Source organism: Gorilla gorilla, chromosome 6 (assembly GCF_029281585.2).
Source record: "Gorilla gorilla gorilla isolate KB3781 chromosome 6, NHGRI_mGorGor1-v2.1_pri, whole genome shotgun sequence".
Classification (NCBI taxonomy): Eukaryota; Metazoa; Chordata; class Mammalia; order Primates; family Hominidae; genus Gorilla; species Gorilla gorilla.
Window position 1 is genome coordinate 160,027,244 of NC_073230.2, and position 21,685 is coordinate 160,048,928.

At 49.4% G+C, this 21,685-nt stretch overlaps 2 protein-coding genes across 3 annotated transcripts; both read right to left on the bottom strand.

Moving 5' to 3' along the window:
* Positions 1-1,048: 1,048 nt before the first annotated feature.
* On the bottom strand, positions 1,049-4,710 carry H2BK1 (H2B.K variant histone 1). Its single transcript, XM_031013048.3, has 2 exons — positions 3,403-4,710; positions 1,049-1,319 (listed from the first exon to the last, which is right to left on the bottom strand). Exons 1-2 carry the CDS (start codon positions 3,619-3,621, stop codon positions 1,083-1,085), a joined length of 456 nt encoding a protein of 151 aa, XP_030868908.1. The 5' UTR covers positions 3,622-4,710; the 3' UTR covers positions 1,049-1,082.
* A 992-nt stretch (positions 4,711-5,702) lies between these two features.
* ABCF2 (ATP binding cassette subfamily F member 2) lies at positions 5,703-20,864 on the bottom strand. Of its 2 annotated transcripts, none has more exons than XM_019031457.3 (15): positions 20,389-20,864; positions 19,531-19,726; positions 18,001-18,213; positions 17,155-17,337; positions 16,901-17,072; positions 15,744-15,839; positions 14,803-14,905; positions 12,299-12,394; positions 11,989-12,108; positions 11,796-11,885; positions 11,316-11,426; positions 9,191-9,253; positions 8,828-8,956; positions 8,103-8,306; positions 5,703-7,410 (listed from the first exon to the last, which is right to left on the bottom strand). In XM_019031457.3, the coding sequence occupies exons 2-15, from the start codon at positions 19,682-19,684 to the stop codon at positions 7,273-7,275; spliced, it is 1,872 nt and encodes a 623-aa protein (XP_018887002.2). In that variant the 5' UTR covers positions 19,685-19,726; positions 20,389-20,864; the 3' UTR covers positions 5,703-7,272. The 2 variants fall into 2 exon arrangements, with proteins under 2 accessions (XP_018887002.2, XP_018887004.2); XM_019031459.4 differs by having other exon boundaries at positions 20,083-20,403.
* Positions 20,865-21,685: the final 821 nt, after the last annotated feature.

A 21,685-nucleotide genomic window follows, 5' to 3' on the forward strand; every position in this document is an offset into this window, starting at 1 on the left:
AGCCTGCCTTTCTAACAAGCTCCCAGGTGCTTTGGCTCCTGCTGGCCCGGGTCATACCTGGTAGGGCAAGGTGTGAACACAGGGCAGAGTGGGCAGGAGTGAGACTTTGGGGCCAGATCTCCTGGGCCTGCCCCTTGCTAGCTGTGAATGTAAACGTGGATCATTAGTCCTCAGCTCACAGAACCTCAAGGTGAGGCTCGAGGTATGAGAAAATACACGTGACCTAGGTAGCTGCCGCTGAACGTCAGCTATTACTACAAGGCGATGCCTTTTCAATATGTGGAGATGAAGGCGACCACAAGCCAGGTCTGTCCAATTACAAACGGCACAAAGGATTGGAGGTTTGTCTAAATCCCACCCCTTCATCCTGTCCAAGCTTGGAAGAGGATTTATGGGTCATGTGCCCACAAGATAAGCAGAGGCTGCATGAGACAGGAAAAGCAAGTGGTTAAGTGGTGAGCAGTAAATCTAGGTAAGGACATAGGCGTGGCCATGGTGCTTCTTGCAGTTTTTCTGTGGGTTTCAAATTTTTCCAAATAAAATTGGGGATGTTAGGAGTTTCAAAAACATCCCCACTGATTTGTTCTGAAATAAAGGGGAAACTGAAAAATCATACTGATCTCAGCAGGTTATTTAGAAGCCAGTCTGGGCCTTCAGTTTTTGTATCTTGAATAGATCTATGTGGCCCCTTCACACAACAGTGCCTGTCGTACAGGACGCAATGACAGTTGGTGGGAAATGACATCGCGAAGACACAGCCTGAAAGAGGACCACACAGGAGGAATTTCAGGTCCCAAGAGGGAATCAGCTGGCGGTAAATCCAGATGCTAGTCCAGTCCCAGGTCTTGTTTCAGCTCACTACCAAATAGAACATTCGCATGTTTACAAAGCTATCACACGTTGCTCACGGGATACACCTAGAAAGCAGTTTCTAAGACATCTGAAGAAGTGCTGCTCCACCTGTGGTAGCCTGGAAGTGAGGACACCCTTGCTCCAGACCACACCCTGGCCTCACACACCCTTCTTTCAAATCACCACAGTGCACAGAAACAGTTCACCCTTTATTTTTGTCAGACCCTGGGTCACTTGGAGCTGGTGTACTTGGTGACAGCCTTGGTGCCCTCGGACACAGCGTGCTTGGCCAGTTCCCCAGGCAGCAGCAGACGCACAGCCGTCTGGACTTCTCGGGATGTCAGGGTGGTCCGGCCCGAGTACTGGGCCAGCCGGGCAGCCTCACACGCCAGCTGCTCAAACACGTCGTTTACAAACGAGTTCATGATGCTCATGGCCTTGGCAGAGATGCCGATGTCAGGGTGCACCTGGAGAGAGGGCAGCACCACTCGGTTAATGGAAGGGGCCAGGGGAGGGGGGGTCCTGCCTACACTGCAAGCCTCAGCCCTGAGCTGGGGGCTCTAGGAAGCCAGAGGCAGAAGGCAAGGGGGCTCCTCACCAGCCCCTTCCCAGAGGCCAACAGTCATGGAAATAGGGATTTGTGTTTTCTTTGTACTGCTATGGTATATCCAAGTTTTTTAAAAGAAGTTTTCAACTGCAGGAGGTAACATGATTAAGTTCCTTGTATGAGCACACACAAGCATCTATATTTAAAAAATGGGACCAGTTACACATGCATCTTGCTGGTTTCACTGATGCATTTGCATAGTGTTCCACGGTATGGATGTATCATACTTCCTATCACCATTCTTCTCTTCACGAATATTCAGGATTTGGGTTTGGGGTGTTTTTTGTTGTTTCTGCTATTAGATGGTGCTATGGTAAATGCCCATCTTTGAATCTTGTGTGAGCATAGGGAAGGTTATTTCCAGAGGCGGGACTGTAGTGTCAAAACGTTTGTGCATATAACTTGGTGGAGCACATAACCAGTGAGCCTATCCATGTGACACAGTCCCAGCCCCGGACCAGGGGAGGAGTCCTGTTCTGCAGCTGTACTGTGAATCACTACGACCTCAAATACGGCCCTTTCCTCTGGGCCTCAGTTTCCTCTTCTGTCACGCAAGCTTTTGAACTAAGTGATCTCTAGTAAAGCAAATGGGAACTGATGGCAGTTCTAAAATGTGAGTAGGTAGACCTGGTCAGATGTGAAGTGGGAGAGAAGTGACTGTCCCACAACCTACATGGAGTCAGAGATGAAAACAGCACTAGAACCAGGAGGCTCTGTCCCAGCCGCCCTCCCTGCCACCTCTGGTCTCCACTGCCAGCAGCAAATCTGCACCTGGCACAAGGCTAGTTCTGCCCAAACCCCCTCTGCTGTCAGCACACCCTGTTCTCCTTAGAGCTCTCACCCACATCAGGAGGTTGAGGGGTTGGCCCTCAGCAGCACTCTCCTCTGCGAGTCCAGGCGTTGTCCCACCCATCAGTCGCAATTTTTGCCCCTCAAAATCGGGCTAAGACACAGGGCTCAGCGATACCCACTCCTACCCCACCTTCTTCAGGGCACCAGAATCTGTCCTCTGGTGCATCTCTTCAGCCAACCCGTATCAGTGCTGGACCCACCCACCCCCAACCCCACAAGAGCATTCCCAGGCACCCAGGTTGTCAATTCACTAAACCGCTAATGGGATTTGGACTGGAGACAGGCATTACCTCTGGGGCCTGCTCTAACAGAGTTAGGGGTAAGAGTTTCAAGCAGGCTGGAGACCCAAGGCGGGCAACACATGGCTACCCCCGCCTCCTCCTGGCCTTGGCCCTGCTGAGCAGCAGCTTTGGATCCTCCAGACAAACTGATTGTCAGTGTTCCAAGTCCTGGGAGTAGCTGCTTTTTGTGCATGAATATAGGGCACCTGCAGCCCCAGTGTGTTGGGGAGAGGGACACACAGGAAGGATGCTAGGGGCTTGCCCAGAGCCAGGGGAACTGGGACACTGCCACTGTCAGGCCATGTGATGCAGGAACCCCATGGAGTCTTTAGGGGCCTCAAGCTGTTTGTCTATAAGGTGGACAAACCCTAAGCCCCTCAAAGAACTGAGTGCCACTTGTCCAGAAGACCTTCCCCAAGACTCCAGTTCACCCCGATCACTCTTCTTCTCGGTCACCAACACACTTTGTATCATAATGTGTTTGGCACCTGATCACCTTCAGCCTGGCATAGAAAGTGTGGTCCTCTTGTCCTTTAATTATGTCCCACCTAATCACGTTATCTCATCATCGTTCCCGTAAACTTCTGGAGGGTGGCAGGGAGCACGCTTTGTCTCCTATCACCGGTGCCCAAGATCCTGAGAGAGGTGGAGACCTCAGAAACCAGGTCCCGCCACCTCAAGAGGGGCCCGGCCTGCCTGAGCCACTTGCCCCAGTGCCAACACTAACCTCAGGGTCCCCGCTTCCAGCCAGTGCCCTTTCAAGGCGCTTTGTGAGGGCATCCCTCACACACATCCTTGCTGTGCACTCACCTGCTTCAGCACCTTGTAGATATACATGGAGTAGGATTCCTTGCGCCGACAGCGCTTTTTGGACTTTTTGTTCCCAGAACTGCGACCCCCACGGCCCCCGGGCTGCTGCCGCTGTCCATACTCAGCGCTCATCCTCCTGCTTCTCGAATAGCCCTCGCCCACACCCTCGGAGCTACTTTTTATCAAGTCAGCTGCCCCACCAGGTGTGGCTGGGGACATGCACCTGGGAGAGTAGGGGGGGGGGGCAGGTGGGAGGCAAGGGGCGTGACTCAATCCCAATCCAGAACATGCTCTGGGCTAACCTTGAAAAGAGACTAATTGTTCCTTCCTCTCCCACAAGTAATCCCTCTGAATTAAGAAACCCTTCACCGGGTCCCCTCCCCCACCCAACCATCTCCCAGTGTATTTACGCACTTGTTAAAAGTTCAGGCAACTCCAGCCCACCAGCCTGTAATCACGGAGCACACAGGTGCCAGCACAGCTCACAGTGCTGGAGACTCCAGAAGGAATGCAAGCTCCCTCCCCCACTGGGCCCCAGCGGAGCTGAAGAGACAAGACTGGTTCACATCAAACCACCAGAGAAGGGTGAAGGGGCTAAAAGTGGTGGTACTCATGGTGAGGAGGGCTCGAGTAGCTAGAGGCCGCTTCTTGGTACAAATGGGTATATGAAGGGTATCCTTCGCATACCCATTGTAGGATGTATCCTTGTAGGATGTATCCTTTAATTGGGAAGAATGAGAGAAAGAAACGGTGTGAAAGGTAGAGTGGAATCAGTGTGAGCGGAGTATAATGAGGCTTGGACTGAAGGCAGATGAGCAAAACGCCTGAGCCTGGACTAGATGCAGATAGCAGAAGCTCCCCAGGTGGTGAAGAGGCTGACAGGGAGGAAGACCACTGGAGGAGGTGAGAAGCAGAAAAGCAATAGGTGCTCACCAGAAAAGCAGACGTGGGGGTCTTGGGAGTTAGCAGTAAAGGGAAGAAAAGCCCATTGCAAAATGGAGAAAGTCAATTGTCTCACTTAGCACCTATGGGGGAACAAATACTTCAGGCCCTTGAATACTGTGATTAAAGAAACCTGGAGCAATATGAAAGGTATAGGGGCTTGGGGGAAAAGAGGATGTTACAAATTGAGAGGTGGGAGAAGGGTTCCAAAGACCAGCATCACCTGCTGGCTGTGTTAAAGCTAGCAACCCCTCAATCAACTTACCTCTCCACCCAGCTCTGGACGGCTGGCCACATCCTACGGGCTAAAGTTTAAGAGAATTAACAGGCCACTTCTCAATCCAAAACAAGGCACTGCTAATTTTAGAAATATGTATTTTGTGGACTTTTAAAGCATTATTTAAATTACCAAGGTTGACATTTTTCTCGACAAATAAGCTGACTAGACTATTTCCATTCCTCTAGGTTCTGAAGATCCCCTGTCCTAGCATGGAGACTCTGGAGATCCCGAGACTACCTGAATTCTTAGCAATATCCAGCACTTCCTTAAGTATCAAGGGCTCTGTCCCTCACTGTCCCCATTATCCCAGCAGCCCACTCTCCAGATGCCATTCTCCCCTGAACCAAGGCTCTGGACTCTCAGGACAGACTAACCTGGGCCATTTTGCTCCAGGCCCCACTTAAGGCATAAAGCAGTCAAGCCAGTACCCTCTGGGGTCAGAGGACTCCCGTCTGTCTCAGCTGCAGTGTCTCACGGGAGGCTCCTGTCCCTGTTGCCCAGGGCAGCTCCTGGACTTTGTGGCCATCTGAGAAGATCCTACTCATTTTTCAAGTGAGAGCACACCAATTCCACCTTTCTGGGCAGCTACTCACAAGAAATTTCCCTCCTTTTTGAATACTTCTGTCTCCTATCTAAATCACAATTTAGCATCTAATTTGTGTCCTGTATGGCTCTGTCTTACTGGCTTTCCAACAAGATCATGAGCTCCTAAGGGGTTTAAACACCATCTGGGACAGTTGCTCCCGCCAGTCCTGGCTGTATTATGAGTACTGAAAAATCATGGCTGTGTCTTCCCATAGGGATGGCTGATTTCAGAGGCAGAGTGATGAATCCACACCAGGAAGGATGGCCACTGGTGAAATGCTATTGAAGTTCAAAAGACCCAGATAACGTATGCAGAGCGCTGGGCTGGAAGTGAATTCAACAGTGATGATAACTATGGCTGTGGACAGGTAAACATACAAAATTTCCTGTATCCCAATAGGAAGAGAGGTTCACAGACGTTGGTGTGAAACTGCAACCTCCTGGCCGCCTCTGCACCTCTCCCATTCTACCAAATGCGACTCATCAATAGGTCTGATGCTCAGCAATCTGAATGTTTTTATTTTTTTGAGACAGTGTCTCGGTCTGTCATCAGGCTGGAGTGCAGCGGCACGCTCTGCTCACTGCAGCCTCAACCTCCTGGGCTCAAGTGAGCCTCCTCTTTCCAGAGCAGCTGGGACCGCAGGCACATGCTACCATGCCTGGTTCATTTTATTACTATTTGTAGAGAAGGGGTCTCCCTACTTTGCCCAGGCTGGTCTTGAACTTCTGGGCTCAATTGATCCTCCTACATTGGCCTCCCAAGGTGATGAGCTTACAGTCGGATTACATGTGTGAGCCACTGTGCCTGGCCAGTCTGCATTTTTTTGAGACAGGGTTTTGCTCTGTGATCCAGGCTGGAATGCAGTGGTGCAATCTCAGCTCACTGCAACCTCCACCTCCTGGGCTCAAGCGATCCATCCACCCTAGCCACCTGAGCAGGTGGGATTCCAGGCGCATAAAGACGGGTTTTGCCATGTTTCCCAAGCTGGTCTTGAACTCCTGAGCTCAAGTGATCCACCTGCCTCAGCCTCCCAAAGCGCTGGGATTACAGGTGTGAGCCACCGCACCTGGCCTGCATTTTTAACAAGCAGCCCAACTGCTGTGCAGTTGGGGCAGAACCTCAGATCACAATCAGAAAACCACGCTCCTGGACAGTGGTTCTCAAAACAGTCTCTAGACCAGCAACAACAGCATCACCTGGAAACTTGCTAGAAATGTTAACGTTCTTGGTCTCCCCCAAAACCTACTGAACCAGAAACGCTGAGGCGAGATCTGGCAATCTGATCGCATGAGCCCTCCAGGTGATTCTGATTCATGTTAAAGTCTGTGAATCACAGGCCTGAGAAAAGGTACAATTTCAAATCAGAAGTAAAGGGAGAAAGTTCTTCCAGCTCCTATGGACTGGTCTTCAGTTCCCATCGACACACTGACGCTGGATCCAGCTCCTGCTGTGGGTAGTGCATGTTGGCACTGCAGGGAGGAGAAGGCCCCAGAGACCCGAGAAGGAAGGTAGGGACCGTGGCTTCCTCTTTCTTTATTGGGCGCTTTGTAGATGTCACGCAGGTCTAAAAGTTACACTGCTAAATAATTATTTAAAAACTGACCAGGACGAAGGTCCTGGTCCGGAGCTCCAAACCAGAAGCAAAAAGGAATCGGGGCGGTGGGCTGGGGGGTACTCCTCCAACATCACCAAAACCCAGAAAACGAGGATCCTAAGCTCCTCCGCGGGCCAAATCCAGGGCTTGGGCCCTTGGGCTAACCCGCAGGTGCCTCTGACTGCATCACACTCAGAGTAAGATAACCAGCAAGGGGCTGGAGGGAACGGCCAGCCGAGTCCAGACATGGACAGATGTAACTGGAAGGAGGACAGGAAACAGACAGGTACTGTCCAGCTGTAGGTAAGAGAGTGCAGCTAAGGCAGGTCGAGGGGCAGGGGAGAGGCTGGGGGAGCAGTATTGCAGCAATGCAGGAGTGTAGCCCCAGGGTCCTGTCCTGAGCGGCTGGTCAGGTTAGCAGCTGTTAGTTCCCAGATGGAGCTCCTGACCTGAACCCAGGTAGAGGGCTCACACGTTGTGGGTCCTCTTGGTGAGCTGGGGCTCCTCATCCACCAGCTTGGACTTGAGGTGCTCCTTGTAAGCCAGGATGTCTCCAGGCCACCTGGTGATTGTCTGCTTCTCACAGACCCAAATTTCCTGTGCAACCTAGAAAGCAAAACCTGGACTTAATCCTGGGCTAGTCACTGTCCCTGCCTCTGCCCAGCAGACTGTCCTGAGGGGCGTCTAGGAAGAAAACTCCGCCCCCCAAACCCATATCCAACTCACTGTCTCACTACTTCTAAGTTATTTGGGATGTTCTAACCCAAGGGTACCATCATCAGGTTTGGAGCCTTCCAAGCCAGGAACTGCTGCTGTGTCACTCCTATTGTCAGCTCCCTGGCAGGGCCTAGATCTATTCAGAGGCTTCACTCTCAGCCTTCTTTTCTCCACCTCTCATCTTCCCCAGAGCTTCAGAGGAATGAGCAACAACTTTTTCTCAAATGACTGTGGTAGCTGTCTAATCAAAACCCTCCTTAGAATACTATTTTTGGACTGAAGAATCTTGGGACAGTAGTAAAAGCACCGTTTTCTACCCAACTCTCTTTCCCATTTGGGCCCAAAATGCTAAGTTGGTTGACATTTCCAGATAGCTACTGAAGAAATGAAGTGTTTCAGTTAAGGCTTTCTAAGTAGCCCCAAAGAGGCATAAGAACTGGTCCTCACCACCTGTGTCTACACTCTGAGCCCCTTCTCTTAATTCAGTAGGCAGGTATTATGCACCCTCCACATGCCATGACTACCCTACCCAACCCCCTAGAAGCTCTCTGCTGTGCCTCACCCCCTGGCCAGGGCCTCACCTGCTGAATGAGTCTGAAGTCATGGCTGACCAGCATCATACCACCCTCAAACTCATTGATGGCATCTGCCAGGGCGTCGATGGTCTCGATATCCAGGTGATTGGTGGGTTCATCCAGGAAGAGCATGTGGGGGTTCTGCCAGGCCAGCCAGGCCAGACACACTCGGCACTTCTGCCCGTCTGACAAGTTCCGGATTGGGCTCACCTGAGTAGAACCATGACCTACATATAACTTGGCATTATCCCTGCCAAACAGCACAGCTCATCTCTCCCTCATTTCTCCTTGACTCCTCCATTAGCATCGCCATTTATAAAAAGTGAGGCTCAGAGAGACCCACTAGTCTCTTGAGGCCTGAAAGAGACTCGTCCGGAAACCTGAAGCCCTTGCCATTACTAAGCCCACACCTCTCGCTCCCTTGGCAATGAATTGGATCCTTCCAGATCTGAATCCAGAAATTTGTTTTCTAGATTACAAGTTCCTTTGCCCTCAAGCACTATGGCACAAGGGCATGTCAGAGACTGGCACGCTATCCTTGCCCCCTCAAAATGCTCTATTACATAACAACCTAGAGTAAAGAAAAGGTAGTAGGTTCTTAGGAGAATCAAATGGAGGAGACTCTGGTTTGGACAGCTTCCAAACCCAGGCTGCCAGGACAGTATCCCCTGACCCACCCAGCCACAGTCTGCCAGCTATCTGGCATCCTCACCACACCCTCCTTTACTGACCTGTTGTTTCCCAGTGAGACCGTATCGCCCAATGATCTTCCTCATTTCTTCCTTCTCCTTGATCTCTGGGTAGCACTTCATCATGTACTCCAAAGGCGAGAGATCTAAGTCCAGCTGCTCTTGTAAATGCTACAGGAAAAATGGAAGCCACCCGGGTGTGACTGGCATCCCGCTTCAAAATAAACCCTACTAGGTAACTTCCTATTTCTATCCCAGGCACCTGTTCTGGGTTCAAGAAGCAGGTAGGAGCCACCTAGGCTGGAATTCCTGCCAGGGGGTGGGGGCGGCTGGCTGGAATTCAGCCAGGTACAGCCCCTTCCTATACCCTGGGCAATTCCCCGGATCCCAACCCCAGGCCTGTACCTGATGGTAACGCCCTATCTTGACATGAGAGTGTTTTCGGATCATGCCATCTGTGGGTAGTAGCTAGGAAGAAAAAAGTAGAAACGTAAGCATGAAACAAAGGAAGCCCAGTTAGAAACATAGGCAGAGCAGGCAAACAAACACATGTTCACACTGAACAAGACTCAACTTCCTAAAAAGAATACATCACCAACTCGCACACTGCTATTCTGGCCACTCTAAAAATATTTAGGAAGATGTACTGAAGCAGATGTTCTCAAGAGGCAAAGATACAATTTAAGTAGTTATAAAATGTCTACTGAATGCACTATGCTGTATAACAAAGGACTTGGATGTAGGTGCAACATACATTTTCTAAAATTAAAAACAGTTAAGTCCTCAAAGTTGTCACTGTCATCGATAGATTCTTAGAAACAGAACCTATTTTAAAGTTTCACTTTAAGTGAAACAACATATAACAAAACTAATTTTGCCACAGGCTAACTGATATAAACAAGAATTAGGTTCCTGCAGCATTTTTGGTCACAAAAAAAGATCACCAAACTTCTAAATAAAGATCCAAAGATTCTTTTTTTTAAGAGGGAGTCTCGCTCTGTTGCCCAGGCTGGAGTGCAGTGGCGAGATCTCGACTAACTGCAACCTCTCCGTCCCAGGCTCAAGAGATTCTGGAGTAGCTGGGATTACAGACACCCGCCACCACACCTGGCTAATTTTTTTTTTGCATTTTTAGTAGAGAGGGGGTTTCACCATGTGGCCAGGCTGGTCTCACACTCCTGATCTCAAGTGATCTGCCTGCCTCGGCCTCCCAAAGCACTGGGATTACAGGTGTGAGCCACAGCACCTGGCCAAAAAACCCAGTCACTTCTAATATTCAACATCAAAATACATGTGAGCTATACATACACTTAAGAAAGATTAATAAAAACAAGGTAAGATATTTACCCAATTTCTGGTGAATCAGTGAGTGATGGCAATTGTAAGAGTGGTGGGCTAAACCAAGGAATAAATGTTTGCAAAGGGAAAACTGTAAGCAGCACCTCCTACCACCACACAGTTCAAAAATAATCACGAATGTGGCTGGTTTGCTGACTGCATTTGTATGGTTATCATAAACTTTATGAATTTTTCTTTTACAATATTTTATATTCATTCATTCTATCATTTTCCAACCTGCTTATTCAAGTTTAGGATCATGGGCAGCCGGAGCCCATCCCACAACCCAGGGAACAAGACAAGAACCAGCCCTGAAGAGGACACCATTCCGTTATAGGATGCACTCACACACCCACACTCATTCAGACTGGAACCACTGAGACGTTCCAAGTAACCTGACAGGTGCAGCTTTGGAATGTGGGAAGAAACTGAAGTACCAGAGAAAACCCATGTAGACGTTAAAGGGAAAGTGCAAACTCCACAAAGACAGTGGCCCCAGCTGGGAATCATTTCTATTTTTCATCAATATTAATGAAATGACATTACTTGAGAACCTGCAGCATCCCTAAATGCACAGATGTTCCTATATTCTAAATGCTCTGATTGAAAATAGAAACATGGGCCAGGCGCGGTGGCTCACGCCTGTAATCCCAGCACTTTGGGAGGCCGAGGTGGGCAGATCATGAGGTCAGGAGTTTAAGACCAGCCTAATGAACATGGTGAAACCCCATCTCTACTAAAATACAAAAAAATTAGCTGCGGCGTGTGCCTGTAATCCCAGCTACTTGGGAGGCTGAGGCAGGAGAAGTGCTTGAACTCGGGGGATGAAGGTTGCAGTGAGCTGAGATTGCACCATTGCATTCCAGCCTGGGCAACAGAGCGAGACTCCACCTCAAAAAAAAAAAGAAAGAAAAAAGAAAATAGAAACGTGCTTAAACACATACATGTATTCACACACACACTCTAAGACTCCTCCCTACCTATCCCTGTCCCAGGAAAACAGCCCCCAGCCTCAGCACTGTCCAACCAGACATTCCCCCTCTCCTGTCTGCTGCTCCACCCCTCCAGATGGCTCACTCACCACCAGGGTACTCAGGCCCTCCCAAAGTAGTAGCCCCTGCATCACTCCCCTCTTCCTTAACCATCGCAAGGCCTAATCTTAGAGGGATCCACGCCCACCTTGGCACCATACCTCTCCAGTTAGCAGCTTCAGAAGAGTTGACTTCCCTGCTCCATTGGGCCCTACCAGAGCCACTCGTGTGTCAAGGTCAATTCCAAATTCTAGATTATTGTAGATGCAAGGCTGAGGTGGGGATGAGAGAGATGTGGACACAAGGCTAGAATACAGATCTGCTATGACCAGCAGACCAAGCCCGCTGAATTCCCAGTCACCAAGAGAGGAGGAAGGGAGAGTAGCGGGAGGAAGCACTCATAGCAGACCCCGCCTCGCCCACTGCCTCCGCCCACCAACCCAGCTGAGTAGTCTTCTTTCCATATACACGAAGAAAGGCCCGCGAGCAGCCTTGGATGAGGCACCCCAGCTGCCACACTTGAAAATCCCCCAGAGCACGTGGGCTAGCAGGTGTGGTCAGCACAGAACAGGAGCAACTCCCATGAGCTGCCACTCACCCTAAGATACACCCCAGCCACCCATGCCCTGCCCTGAACTTACCCCATCTTTTGTATACTTGAAGCTCACATTTTGCACCATAATGACAGGCGGAGGGATCTTGCCACATGGTGGGAAATAAAATGACAGTGTCTAGGAAGAAAAGAGGGCATTTATCAAGTTGGCTCCTTTCTTATCCACCTCACCTTAGGCCACCCAACCCCACCCAATCACACCCCACCCTATCACACCCCACCTTATCGCTCACGACCCTCTCTGTCAGTCCTGATGCCATCATTTTCTGTAGCGTCTTCTCCTTGCTCTGGGCCTGCCGGGCCAGCTTGGCACTGCCATGACCAAACCTCGCAATGTAGTTCTAAAAAAGACCAAAGAGAGCTTGGAGTATGTGCAGGCGCTCAACAATTCATCTTCAATCCAGGGTAAAAATGGTGATCGTAACTTCTTCCCGACCTCCTCCATCACTACCGCTTCTCGAAATGCCCTCATCCGAGCCCCCTGCTTCTTTCAGACAGGAGGCCATGAGCCTGACTCTGCAGTCTCCCTACCTTCATGTGTGCAATCTGATCTTGCTCCCAGTGAAACCTCTTCATCTGGTTCTCCTCCAGCTCTAGCCGCGTCTTCACGTACTGATCATAATTACCCTGCATGGAAATGTGCCAGGCAAGGCAGGCAGCTTTAACCAGGGTTTCAATCCTGGATTCTCACTCAGAGTTTAAGGGGATGAGGGATGGCACTAACTTGGCCCTGGCTCTAAGGCTGTGCAGTAAGAAGAGAGGACGTGCATTACAGAAGCATATCCTAACATCAAATCAGAGTCTTTTCAATTCTATGCCCCTCGCTCAGCCCAGCCAGGGCCAGGCTCCAGCGCAAATCCTTAGGTTAGCTAGAAAGACACCTGTGGCACTGGGAATAGTCCTGAAAATCACAGTCATACAGACGTCACGAGGCTCAGAGCCTTCCAATACCACCTCCTATTCCTCCTCCGGCCCCTAGAGGCTGAAGCCCCACAAAAGACTGCAAGAGCTGTCTCCAGAGGGGAAAACAGACCATTCAGATTTAGAAGCTGACAAACCCTGCATAAGTGGACTACCATGGTTTCTATCTGCAAACAAAAACTGGACTCAAGCTAAATATCCATCAGAAAGGGCCTAACAAGTTACAGGATAAACACATAACGAAATACTATGCAGTCACTGAAAAGATTGTGATTGATTTATATATACTCACATGGAAAGCAGTCCAAAATATACTAAATTTAAAAAAGCAACCTACAGAATGATTATTAAAATTGTAACTGTGGCCAGGTGCAGTGGCTCACACCTGTAATCCCAGCACTTTGGGAGGCTGAGGTGGGTGGATCACTTGAGGCCAGGAGTTTGAGAGCAGCCTAGCCAACATGGCGAAACCCCGTCTCTACTAAAGATATAAAAATTAGCTGGGTATGGTGGCATGTGCCTGTGGTCTCAGCTACTTGGGAGGGTGAGGTGGGAGGATCGCTTGAACCTGGGAGGCAGAAGTTGCAGTGAGCCAGTATCACGCCACTGGACTCCAGCCTGGGTGACAGAGACAGACCCCATCTCGAGAAAAAAGAGGCCGGGTGCGGTGGCTCACGCCTGTAATCCCAGCACTTTGGGAGGCCGAGGCAGGCGGATCATGAGGTCAAGAGAGGGAGACCATCCTGGCCAATATGGTGAAACCCCATCTCTACTAAAAATACAAAAATTAGCTGGGTGTGGTGGCACGCGCCTGTAGTCCCAGCTACTCAGGAAGCCGAGGCAGGAGAGTCCCTTGAACCTGGGAGGTGGAGGTTGCAGTGAGCCCAGATCGCGCCACTGCACTCCAGCCTGGCAATGGAGCAAGATTCCATCTCAAAAAAAAAAAAAAAAAAGCTGCAATTGTATAAAAAGAAAAAGATTACGTATACATGACATTTTCTACAAATGTGTGCAAGTATACATGAAGTTTCTGGAAGGCTATATTAAAAACTAATACTCCTATGACTATGAATGAAGAGGACATCAATCGTTAGTTTCTTACATGCTTTTTGAAATATAAAATGAAAAGGCAAGGCACAACAGTGGGCTATTGAGATCCTGACCCCCATTCTCCTGTGGTCATGGGAGGTGGGGTAAATGTGTAGAGTGAAGCAGAATTAAGAAGGCATTCAAGAAGGCAGAGGGAGGCCTCGTGTGGTGGCTCATGCCTGTTATCCCAGCACTTTGGGAGGCTGAGGCGGGCAGATCACCTGAAGTCAAGAGTTCAAGACCAGCCTGGCCAACATGGCAAAATCCCGTCTCTACTAAAAATACAAAAACTAGCCAGACATGGTAGTGCATGCCTGTAGTCCCAGCTACTCAGAAGGCTGAGGTACAAGAATCGCTTGAATTCAGGAAGTAGAGGTTGCAGTGAGCTGAGATCATGCCAGCCTGGGTGACGGAATGAGATTCTGTTTCCAGAAAAAAAGAGGCAAGGCAGATGAGAGCAGGGCCTGCCTGGTCACCGTGAAAAGTCAACTTCTTTGCCACAAGGCAAACATACACCTTGTGTGCACAGGCTGCCAATCCATGGCCTATGGCCTGAAAGCAATGACTTTGGGATTAAAATAAAACAGGTGGTAGGACTCCTTGTCCATATCTTTTCATAGCAATAGGTAGAAAGGAGCTAATAGGTAGGTCTGCTTTTTTTTTTTTGAGATGGAGTCTTGCTCTGTCACCCAGGCTGGAGTGCAGTGGTGTGATCTCAGCTCACTGCAACCTCTGCCTCCAGGGTTCAAGTGATTCTCCTGCCTCAGCTTCCCAAGTAGCTGGGACTACAGGCACCTGCCACCACGCCTGGCTATTTTTTTTTGTATTTTTAGTAGAGACAGGGTTTCACCATATTGGCCAGGCTGGTCTCAAACTCCTGACCTCAAGTGACCCACCCACCTCGGCCTCCCAAAGTGCTGGGATTATAGGCATGAGCCACCACACCAGCCTTTTTTTTTTTTTTAAGAGAATTTCAGAGAATTGGTATACACAGAGATTACCAGAAGAAGCCGAGGCCCACTCACCGTATAATACTTCAGTTTCTTGTTGTGCATGTGAATGATATTGGTACAGACACCATTCAGAAAATCCTGGGAATGGGAGACGAGGACCAAGATGCGCTTAAAACTGTAAAGCCAAAGAACCAATTAGTGAAGATCTCAACCATGGGAGCTAGCTGACAACAGGTGAACTGAAAGTCAGGCCCATCCTCATCCCTAAGCACCTTTTAGATGTGTTGTCCAATTCCTGGCTGTTAGCAAGCACCTAAGCCACCACTGGACAATCTAACTGTAAGGGTATTTGGACGCCTTTCAGTGTGGCGAGACAGCCTGAGTTTCCTCAATCTTCTGTTCTAATTTTCAACAGAATGGGATGGAGACGGTAGTAACAGTGATAGTAAACAGAAACGTGTATGTACACAAATACACCCACGAATGTATCCAAAACTGTGGGTGGGAAGAACTGGTACAGACACAATAAAAAACAAAATGCTTTACTTTTTGAAAGAAGGTACTAAGTCACTGTACCACTAAAAGCCTTCTTTTAAAATTGGTACAATATTCCAGCTTATTCAGTTCTTTAGCTGTAGGACCATGACCATATTGGCTATATTTTCCTTTGTCACTGCATCATGATCTTAGATGGAAGACCTCTTTTTAGCTTTATACAATTAAGAAAAAAAATCTTTAATTAAGATCTTGAATTTGAAATATGGACAAAACCAACAAGGATTTTTTAAAAAAAAAAAAAAGCTCATAAATTTCAAACTAAAGAAAAACAATCAAACGAAAAGGCCAGCCCTAAACAGCCCTAAAGGTGCTCACTGCTCGTCCAAGAAAGTGAACTCTGTCCTTCCTTCAGTTCCTTTCTCACCGCTCTAACATCAGTGCAGTTTCTGGGCATCCATTTTCTAGATTCCCCCTTTGGGACCTGCCCGCTCACATCCCCCATTCCACCCTCTTACGTTTTTAGCTCTTCTTCCAACCACACGCAAGCATCTAGGTCCAGGTGGTTGGTAGGCTCATCCAGGAGCAGCATGAAGGGCCGAATAAAGAGGGCTCTGAAGGACGGTAAAGGAGACAGAAGCACCTCAGAATTATAATGGATGTGACACAGGACGGGACAAACTTGCCTGCTACAAGCAATTCTGAGTAGGCTCCTGGCTTGAGTCTTGAAATCAATTTTAGGCTCTATACCTCAGAGGGAAAAGGAGAAGCAGGACAGAAACAACAGTCGAAGAGAAGAGATTAAAGAGTAGAATACAGGGCTCAGAAGCATATAAGGACAGTTCGAGGCAAGGCTGTAGAAGTCTTTATGAGTTTATGAGCCTTGTGCACTGAAGTTGGAGACTACGGAGAAGACAAAAAAATACAGAGGAAATAAACTGCTAAAACAAATTAGACCTATCTGAAGGTCTGAAGATTGACCTATCTCGTCGGGTGGCCAGAGTCTAGCAAGGGATAGACTCTAAAGCTCTGGTTCCCAAACCAGAAATCTGTGTTTTTAAAAGCTCCTTGGGTGAACCGGAGGCAGCTAATCCTTGCTAGCATGTGGAACCACTGTGCTTATGCTCTAAGGCACATGCAGGCAACTTTCTAGAGAAGTATATCAAGTCTTATAAATTCCCTTCACAGAGAATGATGGGGCAAGGAATTACCTGTTTAGTGACTCTGGGGGGATTATTGGGGGAATGCTGGTCAATGGAAACTCACTTTGAGTCCAGGCCACAAGAGAATAAGAACGACAGCTATCATAATAGCCGTCTAACATTTTATCTTTACAGCTGGAATTAGCAGGACTAGAGTACAAAAAGGGTGGAAAGGGAATCCTGGTGGGAGGACAGAAACAGACCTACTCCACCGTTTTACCTAGGACTACCCCTAGGATCTCTAAACTCTGTGCTGGGTGCTAAGAATCCAATAGAAAACTGAGTCACTCTACCACTTCAGCGAGGAAGCTCTCTCTCTAGCCCATACACAACAACCCCCTCCACACTGCAGATGTCCATGTCTCATTTGACACTTACCACTGACTCCTGTTCCAAACAGTTCCACTGGAGTGAACACTAAACACTGGAGAGATGGGGCAGTTATGGGGGTAGGGAAGAAGGGAGGGACTCACCTGGCAAGGGCAACCCTCATCCTCCAGCCCCCACTGAAGTCTTTTAGCTTCTTGCGCTGCATGGCAGGTGTGAAACCCAGTCCATGCAAGATCCGCGAGGCCCTCATCTCTGCCTTGTCGGCATCCAGCTCCTCCAGGCGCTCGTAGAGCTCCATGAGCTTCTCACACTCCGCTGTGGACAGTGTATGGCCATGAGGCTCCTGGGGGCCTTTCTGGGAGGACGCCCACCCCTATGCCCAGGTCTGGAGCCCTACCATCCTCATGAGCCAGCCGCTCTGCCTCTTTCTCCAGCATGGCCCGCTCTGTGTCGACTTCCATCACACAATGCAAGGGTGTCTTGTCACTAGGGGGCATCTCTCGAGTCAGATGGTAGATGTCGATGTGCTCAGGGATGGGCACTTCACGCTTCCCAATAGCAGAGAGCAGCATGGACTTTCCTGAGAGGGGAGAGCAGCAGACGCTTGGTACAGTGAACTCCCCTATCCCTCTTCACCACTAGTTCTTCCACCCCAGTCAAACTGGGACCTCATCCATTTTTTTTTTTTTTGAGGACCTTTCTTCCCTTCATTCATTCGAATCTTGCCAGCCCCCATTCTTCGGATTCCTTTCTAACTTTCCTCCAATTCTTGCCCCACCCCTTCTCTGAAGCTTTTTTCACTTACCACAGCTTCACACGCCCCTGACCAACTTCTCCAGCACCTGCTGTAACTACTCATGTGGTACAGGGTGGACGCACCCTAATCTGAAAATCCAAAATGCTCCAAAATCCAAAACCTTTTAAGTGCTCACATGATGCTTAAAGGAAATGCTCACTGGAGAATTTCAGGTTTTTGGATTAGGGATGCTCAGCCGGTAAGTATAATGCAAATATTCCAAGATCCGAAACACTTCTGGTTCCAAGCATTTCAGATAAGGGATACTCAACCTGTACATAACACATACTGCTCTGCATTGCTAGTTCCTTTCCCCTGGACATAATCTGGTCTCCCATCCCTATTCTAAATGCTTTGCTCTGAACACAGTTGATGCTAAATAAATACTTGTGAGTGACAGATGAGCTAAGGAGAGATACCTCCCACCTCCCCTTCCAAGGGCCTCACCAATTCCATTTAAACCAATGAGGCCATAACGACGGCCTGAGTTTAATTCCAGTTTGGTGTCACTGAGCAGCTCTTGACCATGAAAGGTGAGTGAGAGGTTGATGATGTGAACATCAGTACTGTTGGGGTGAGAGGCCAGGACACCAGTGACAGCTCGAGCAGCAGCTTTCTTCATCTCAAAGTCCTCTAGCTCCTTGGTCAGCAAATCTACTTCTGCGGATAGAAAAGCAGTTTGGGAAGATGGCTGTGAGACAGACTCGGCTCTCCACAAAGCTGAACATCCTGAAGGACCAGGCTCCAATCCTGCTGAGCACTCAGATGTTTCCCAAACTTTACAGAGTGCACAATGACACAGAGCTGCCCCGACACCCTGCTTTCCCTTGTTTTGTCCTCCCATATCTGTTTACTTACTCCCATCACTCATAACTTCTGTCCTCCACTACTGTGGCCAGGAATAAAACTTCCCCACAGCCTGACTTTATTGCTTCTTCTAATCGCTTTCTAACTCCCCCTTTTCTGAACGCCTATCTGTTACAACTTGCAGACTAATTCTCCTTTCCTCTTCAAACATTTACTTAGCGTCTACCTGAGAAGCAAGTCATAAAAAAAGCCCAAGACAGGGTCCTTGCACTCAAAGATGAAACAATTTAGACAAAGAAACAGGAGATACAACATAAAAAGGTAAGTAACACTAAAAGACAGCAAAAGGGTATAGAGAATGGAAATACTGTGGTCAGGTTTGACTGAGAGACGCTTCACTATCTTGAGCTGGGCCTTGACAGAAATGTCAAATGTAGCTAGCAAAAACATGATGGTACTATAATTCAGTGTGTGAAAGGACAGAGATGTGGTGACTATCCAAGAGATAATAAATAGTCTGGATGGAGCAGAAGCCTGTTTAGGGAGTTTTCAGGGGGCAGGGAAGAGGGCTGGGATTAGACTGCCAAGGGCCTGGAATAGTCTTTACCACATATGGCCATGTTTCCCAGTCTAGACGGTAAGTTTTTGGAGGAAAGACGGTAGTGCCTCAGTGTATAGCACCATGTCTAGCACTTGAGAAATAATAAATATTTCCCAAAATATAAATAACAGAAAGGGAGCTCTCTCCCAGGAAAAACCCCGTAAAACAACTCACAAGTTACTCTCTTGTAGGTAGAGCCACTACCCCTGTGAGAGGACAAGCTTATTGTATAATGTAGCAAAGAACCTGGCACATTGGTCACCATGCATAGAAATGGAAACTGAGAAAGGGGCAGGGAACTGACCCCCTCCTCACAATCTAATAGAGCAGCAAGGCAGCTCAGCAACTCTCACATCCGCTTGCCACTGAGTATGTGAGAACCTCGTCTTCGGCTTCCTTGCGCAATGACAGGGTGGCACAAATTCCAACTCTACTGATTTGATTCATCATGAAAAGTTGCATGACACCAGATACATTCTCCACTGCCCCCAGCATCAAGATTCCAACTCTGGCTGGGGCATGCATTAAGTCTTAGCAACCATCCCCAACTCACCCCTCCCTCAATTCACCTGTGGTCTCTCTGCCATTGGCCTCATTCTTCTCTGTCACCTGTGGTTCTGTGACAACATCTCCATTTTCTTCATGTCCTTTTCTGGGCCGCTGTCGAGCTTTGGCAGCCTCCTTCTTTTTGGCTGCCTTCTTCTTGGCCAGGTCGGAGGGCATGATGATGACCCACAGGGGTAGGTTACTGTTGTTTCAGGGAGCCTGAAGGAAGGCAAACAGATACCCCCAAACCCTAAACTTACTAGTAAGAATGCCTGGGCCCTGCTCCATCCCTCTCAGGAATCTTCCTGTCAACATCAAGCCTCTGATGCCCTGGCCTGCCCCCGCCTCGTCTGTTCCAACTTGGTCAGGGTCTCTCAAACCAATGCCGATTCTCAGCGGCTCTTCTAATCTTAACATCTCTTCCCACAGGCACCAGTCCCCCACGGACTGCCTCACTTTGGAAACGCTCCTTCTTTCAGGGCCTCCGGCTGGGGACCAGGTTCTGCCCCTCAGCGGAGGTCGCCCTCTCCGGTTTCCCTACAACTTGGCGCTCCGCACTCAGCTAGCCGCCTCACTTTCCGGGCTTCCTCCTCCCGTCCGTCTCGGGCCTCTTCTCGGTCGTCCCTCTCCACATCACCCGGCCGTCGAGCCCAGCCTCTTGCCGGGACGCACTCGTCCTCGCCCGCGTGAGTCCCCTCCGAGTCTCCACGCTCGTCACCCCCGGGTCCTCCCCCACCCCGCCCGTCAGCTTCTCTCCCTTAGCCCTATCTTCCCCCTCGCAGAGCCCTCCATCCAAACCCCCTCCCTGCTTCCTCTTCTAATTCTCTTTCCCCGTCACCGGCGGGGACCCTGTCCCTACAGCTCCCCTTCCCCTAACTCACTGGGCCTCGCTGCTCGGCCTCTGTCGCAACAGAGCTGCTCCTTAGGATCCTCCGCGTGCGGCCGGCTCACCAGCCAATCACGGCCTCGGGTGGTTCTCGGCGCGCCGCCGCGCTGCCTCCTGGGAAGTGTAGTCCTCAAGTTGCAGCGGCCAAGAGTGAGACCCGCCTTGAGGACTACTATGTATCCCAGAGACCTCGCGGGGCCGCGTGACGCCATCAGGATGCGCGAGGCTCGGGGAGGGGGCGGGATTAGAGTCCAAGAGCTCTCTGCTAGCGGGCGCACTTCGGGCGCTGGAAACTGCAAATCCCAGATTGCTCGTTGGATAAACCGGCTGAGCCTTCCAGGCTTTACCCCACCTCTCGAAAATCCATTGAACTGTTGTGGAGTTACGAGTTTTTAGAGCTACCTAACCGACTCAGGCAGCAGGGCGTGCAACTACACTTCCCAGCTTGCCTCAGCGGGAGTAGGTCGAAACAATGGGAGAGGAGAGGTGGGAGCGTGAGGGGAGGACTGAAATGAAGGGGGCGCTGGGCAGGGGTTCCAGAAAGCGGGGCGTCGCTGCGAAGATGTTGCCAACGGAATTCCTTCACGAAAGAAAGCGCCTTGGTTTCATTAAACCTTAATTTTAGAGGCTGGTTCATTGTTAAACTTTTAGAAGGTGCCAGACGTTGTTTTGGAACCTCGGCCGCTTAGCCTCCCCGCTGCCGAATTGTTAGGTTTCCACTGAAGCCATGCAAGTTTGGTGGAAAGGGCCCCGAGATAAAAAGGCCCCTTGGCTGAGATTTGTTTTATTATTAGTTAGCCATGCTACCGGGCCCGTTACTTTCCCTTTGAGTCTCACTGTTTAAAATCTCTCACATGACATTTTGGGCTGGATGGTTTAAAAATAAATACAATCTCTCAAGGACTTCACATTACCTACATTGTAAACTCCAAATGTTTAGCCTCAAGTACAAGGCAGGCCCTTTGTGATCTTTGTTACTTCTCCAGGCTCCTGTGCAGCAGAAGCCTCACCATCAGTGACGTTTGGGGCAGCAAAGGAAGCTATTGCTCCCTGTGAGCATATTCTCCAAATGTGGCACCTTTTCGCCCACAGTCCGTGACTCAAACAATGAGAATTAGTTTTTCTTCTCAAACTCGTACTTCAGTAGAACTTACCTACTTAAATAGTTCGGAGATTAAGCATGCTATTTTACACCTGCATGCCTTTGAACATACATTTTCCTAGAATATCCTCCACCAACGAAGTGCCTACTATCTGTCAGGCTCAGATATATGTGCTGGAGTTGCAATGGT

What these genes read in the sequence shown, in the direction of transcription:
- ABCF2 (XM_019031457.3), bottom strand. Translation starts at nt 19,684, where the DNA reads ATGCCCTCCGACCTGGCCAAGAAGAAGGCAGCCAAAAAGAAGGAGGCT. An exon ending in AGAGGGTCGTGAGCGATAAG is followed by an intron (nt 11,886 to 11,988) that starts GTGGGGTGTGAT and finishes TTTTCTTCCTAG; the next exon opens with ACACTGTCATTTTATTTCCC. An exon ending in ACTTCAGACTCATTCAGCAG is followed by an intron (nt 7,411 to 8,102) that starts GTGAGGCCCTGG and finishes TTTGCTTTCTAG; the next exon opens with GTTGCACAGGAAATTTGGGT.
- H2BK1 (XM_031013048.3), bottom strand. Translation starts at nt 3,621, where the DNA reads ATGTCCCCAGCCACACCTGGTGGGGCAGCTGACTTGATAAAAAGTAGC. An exon ending in TCTACAAGGTGCTGAAGCAG is followed by an intron (nt 1,320 to 3,402) that starts GTGAGTGCACAG and finishes CCCTCTCTCCAG; the next exon opens with GTGCACCCTGACATCGGCAT.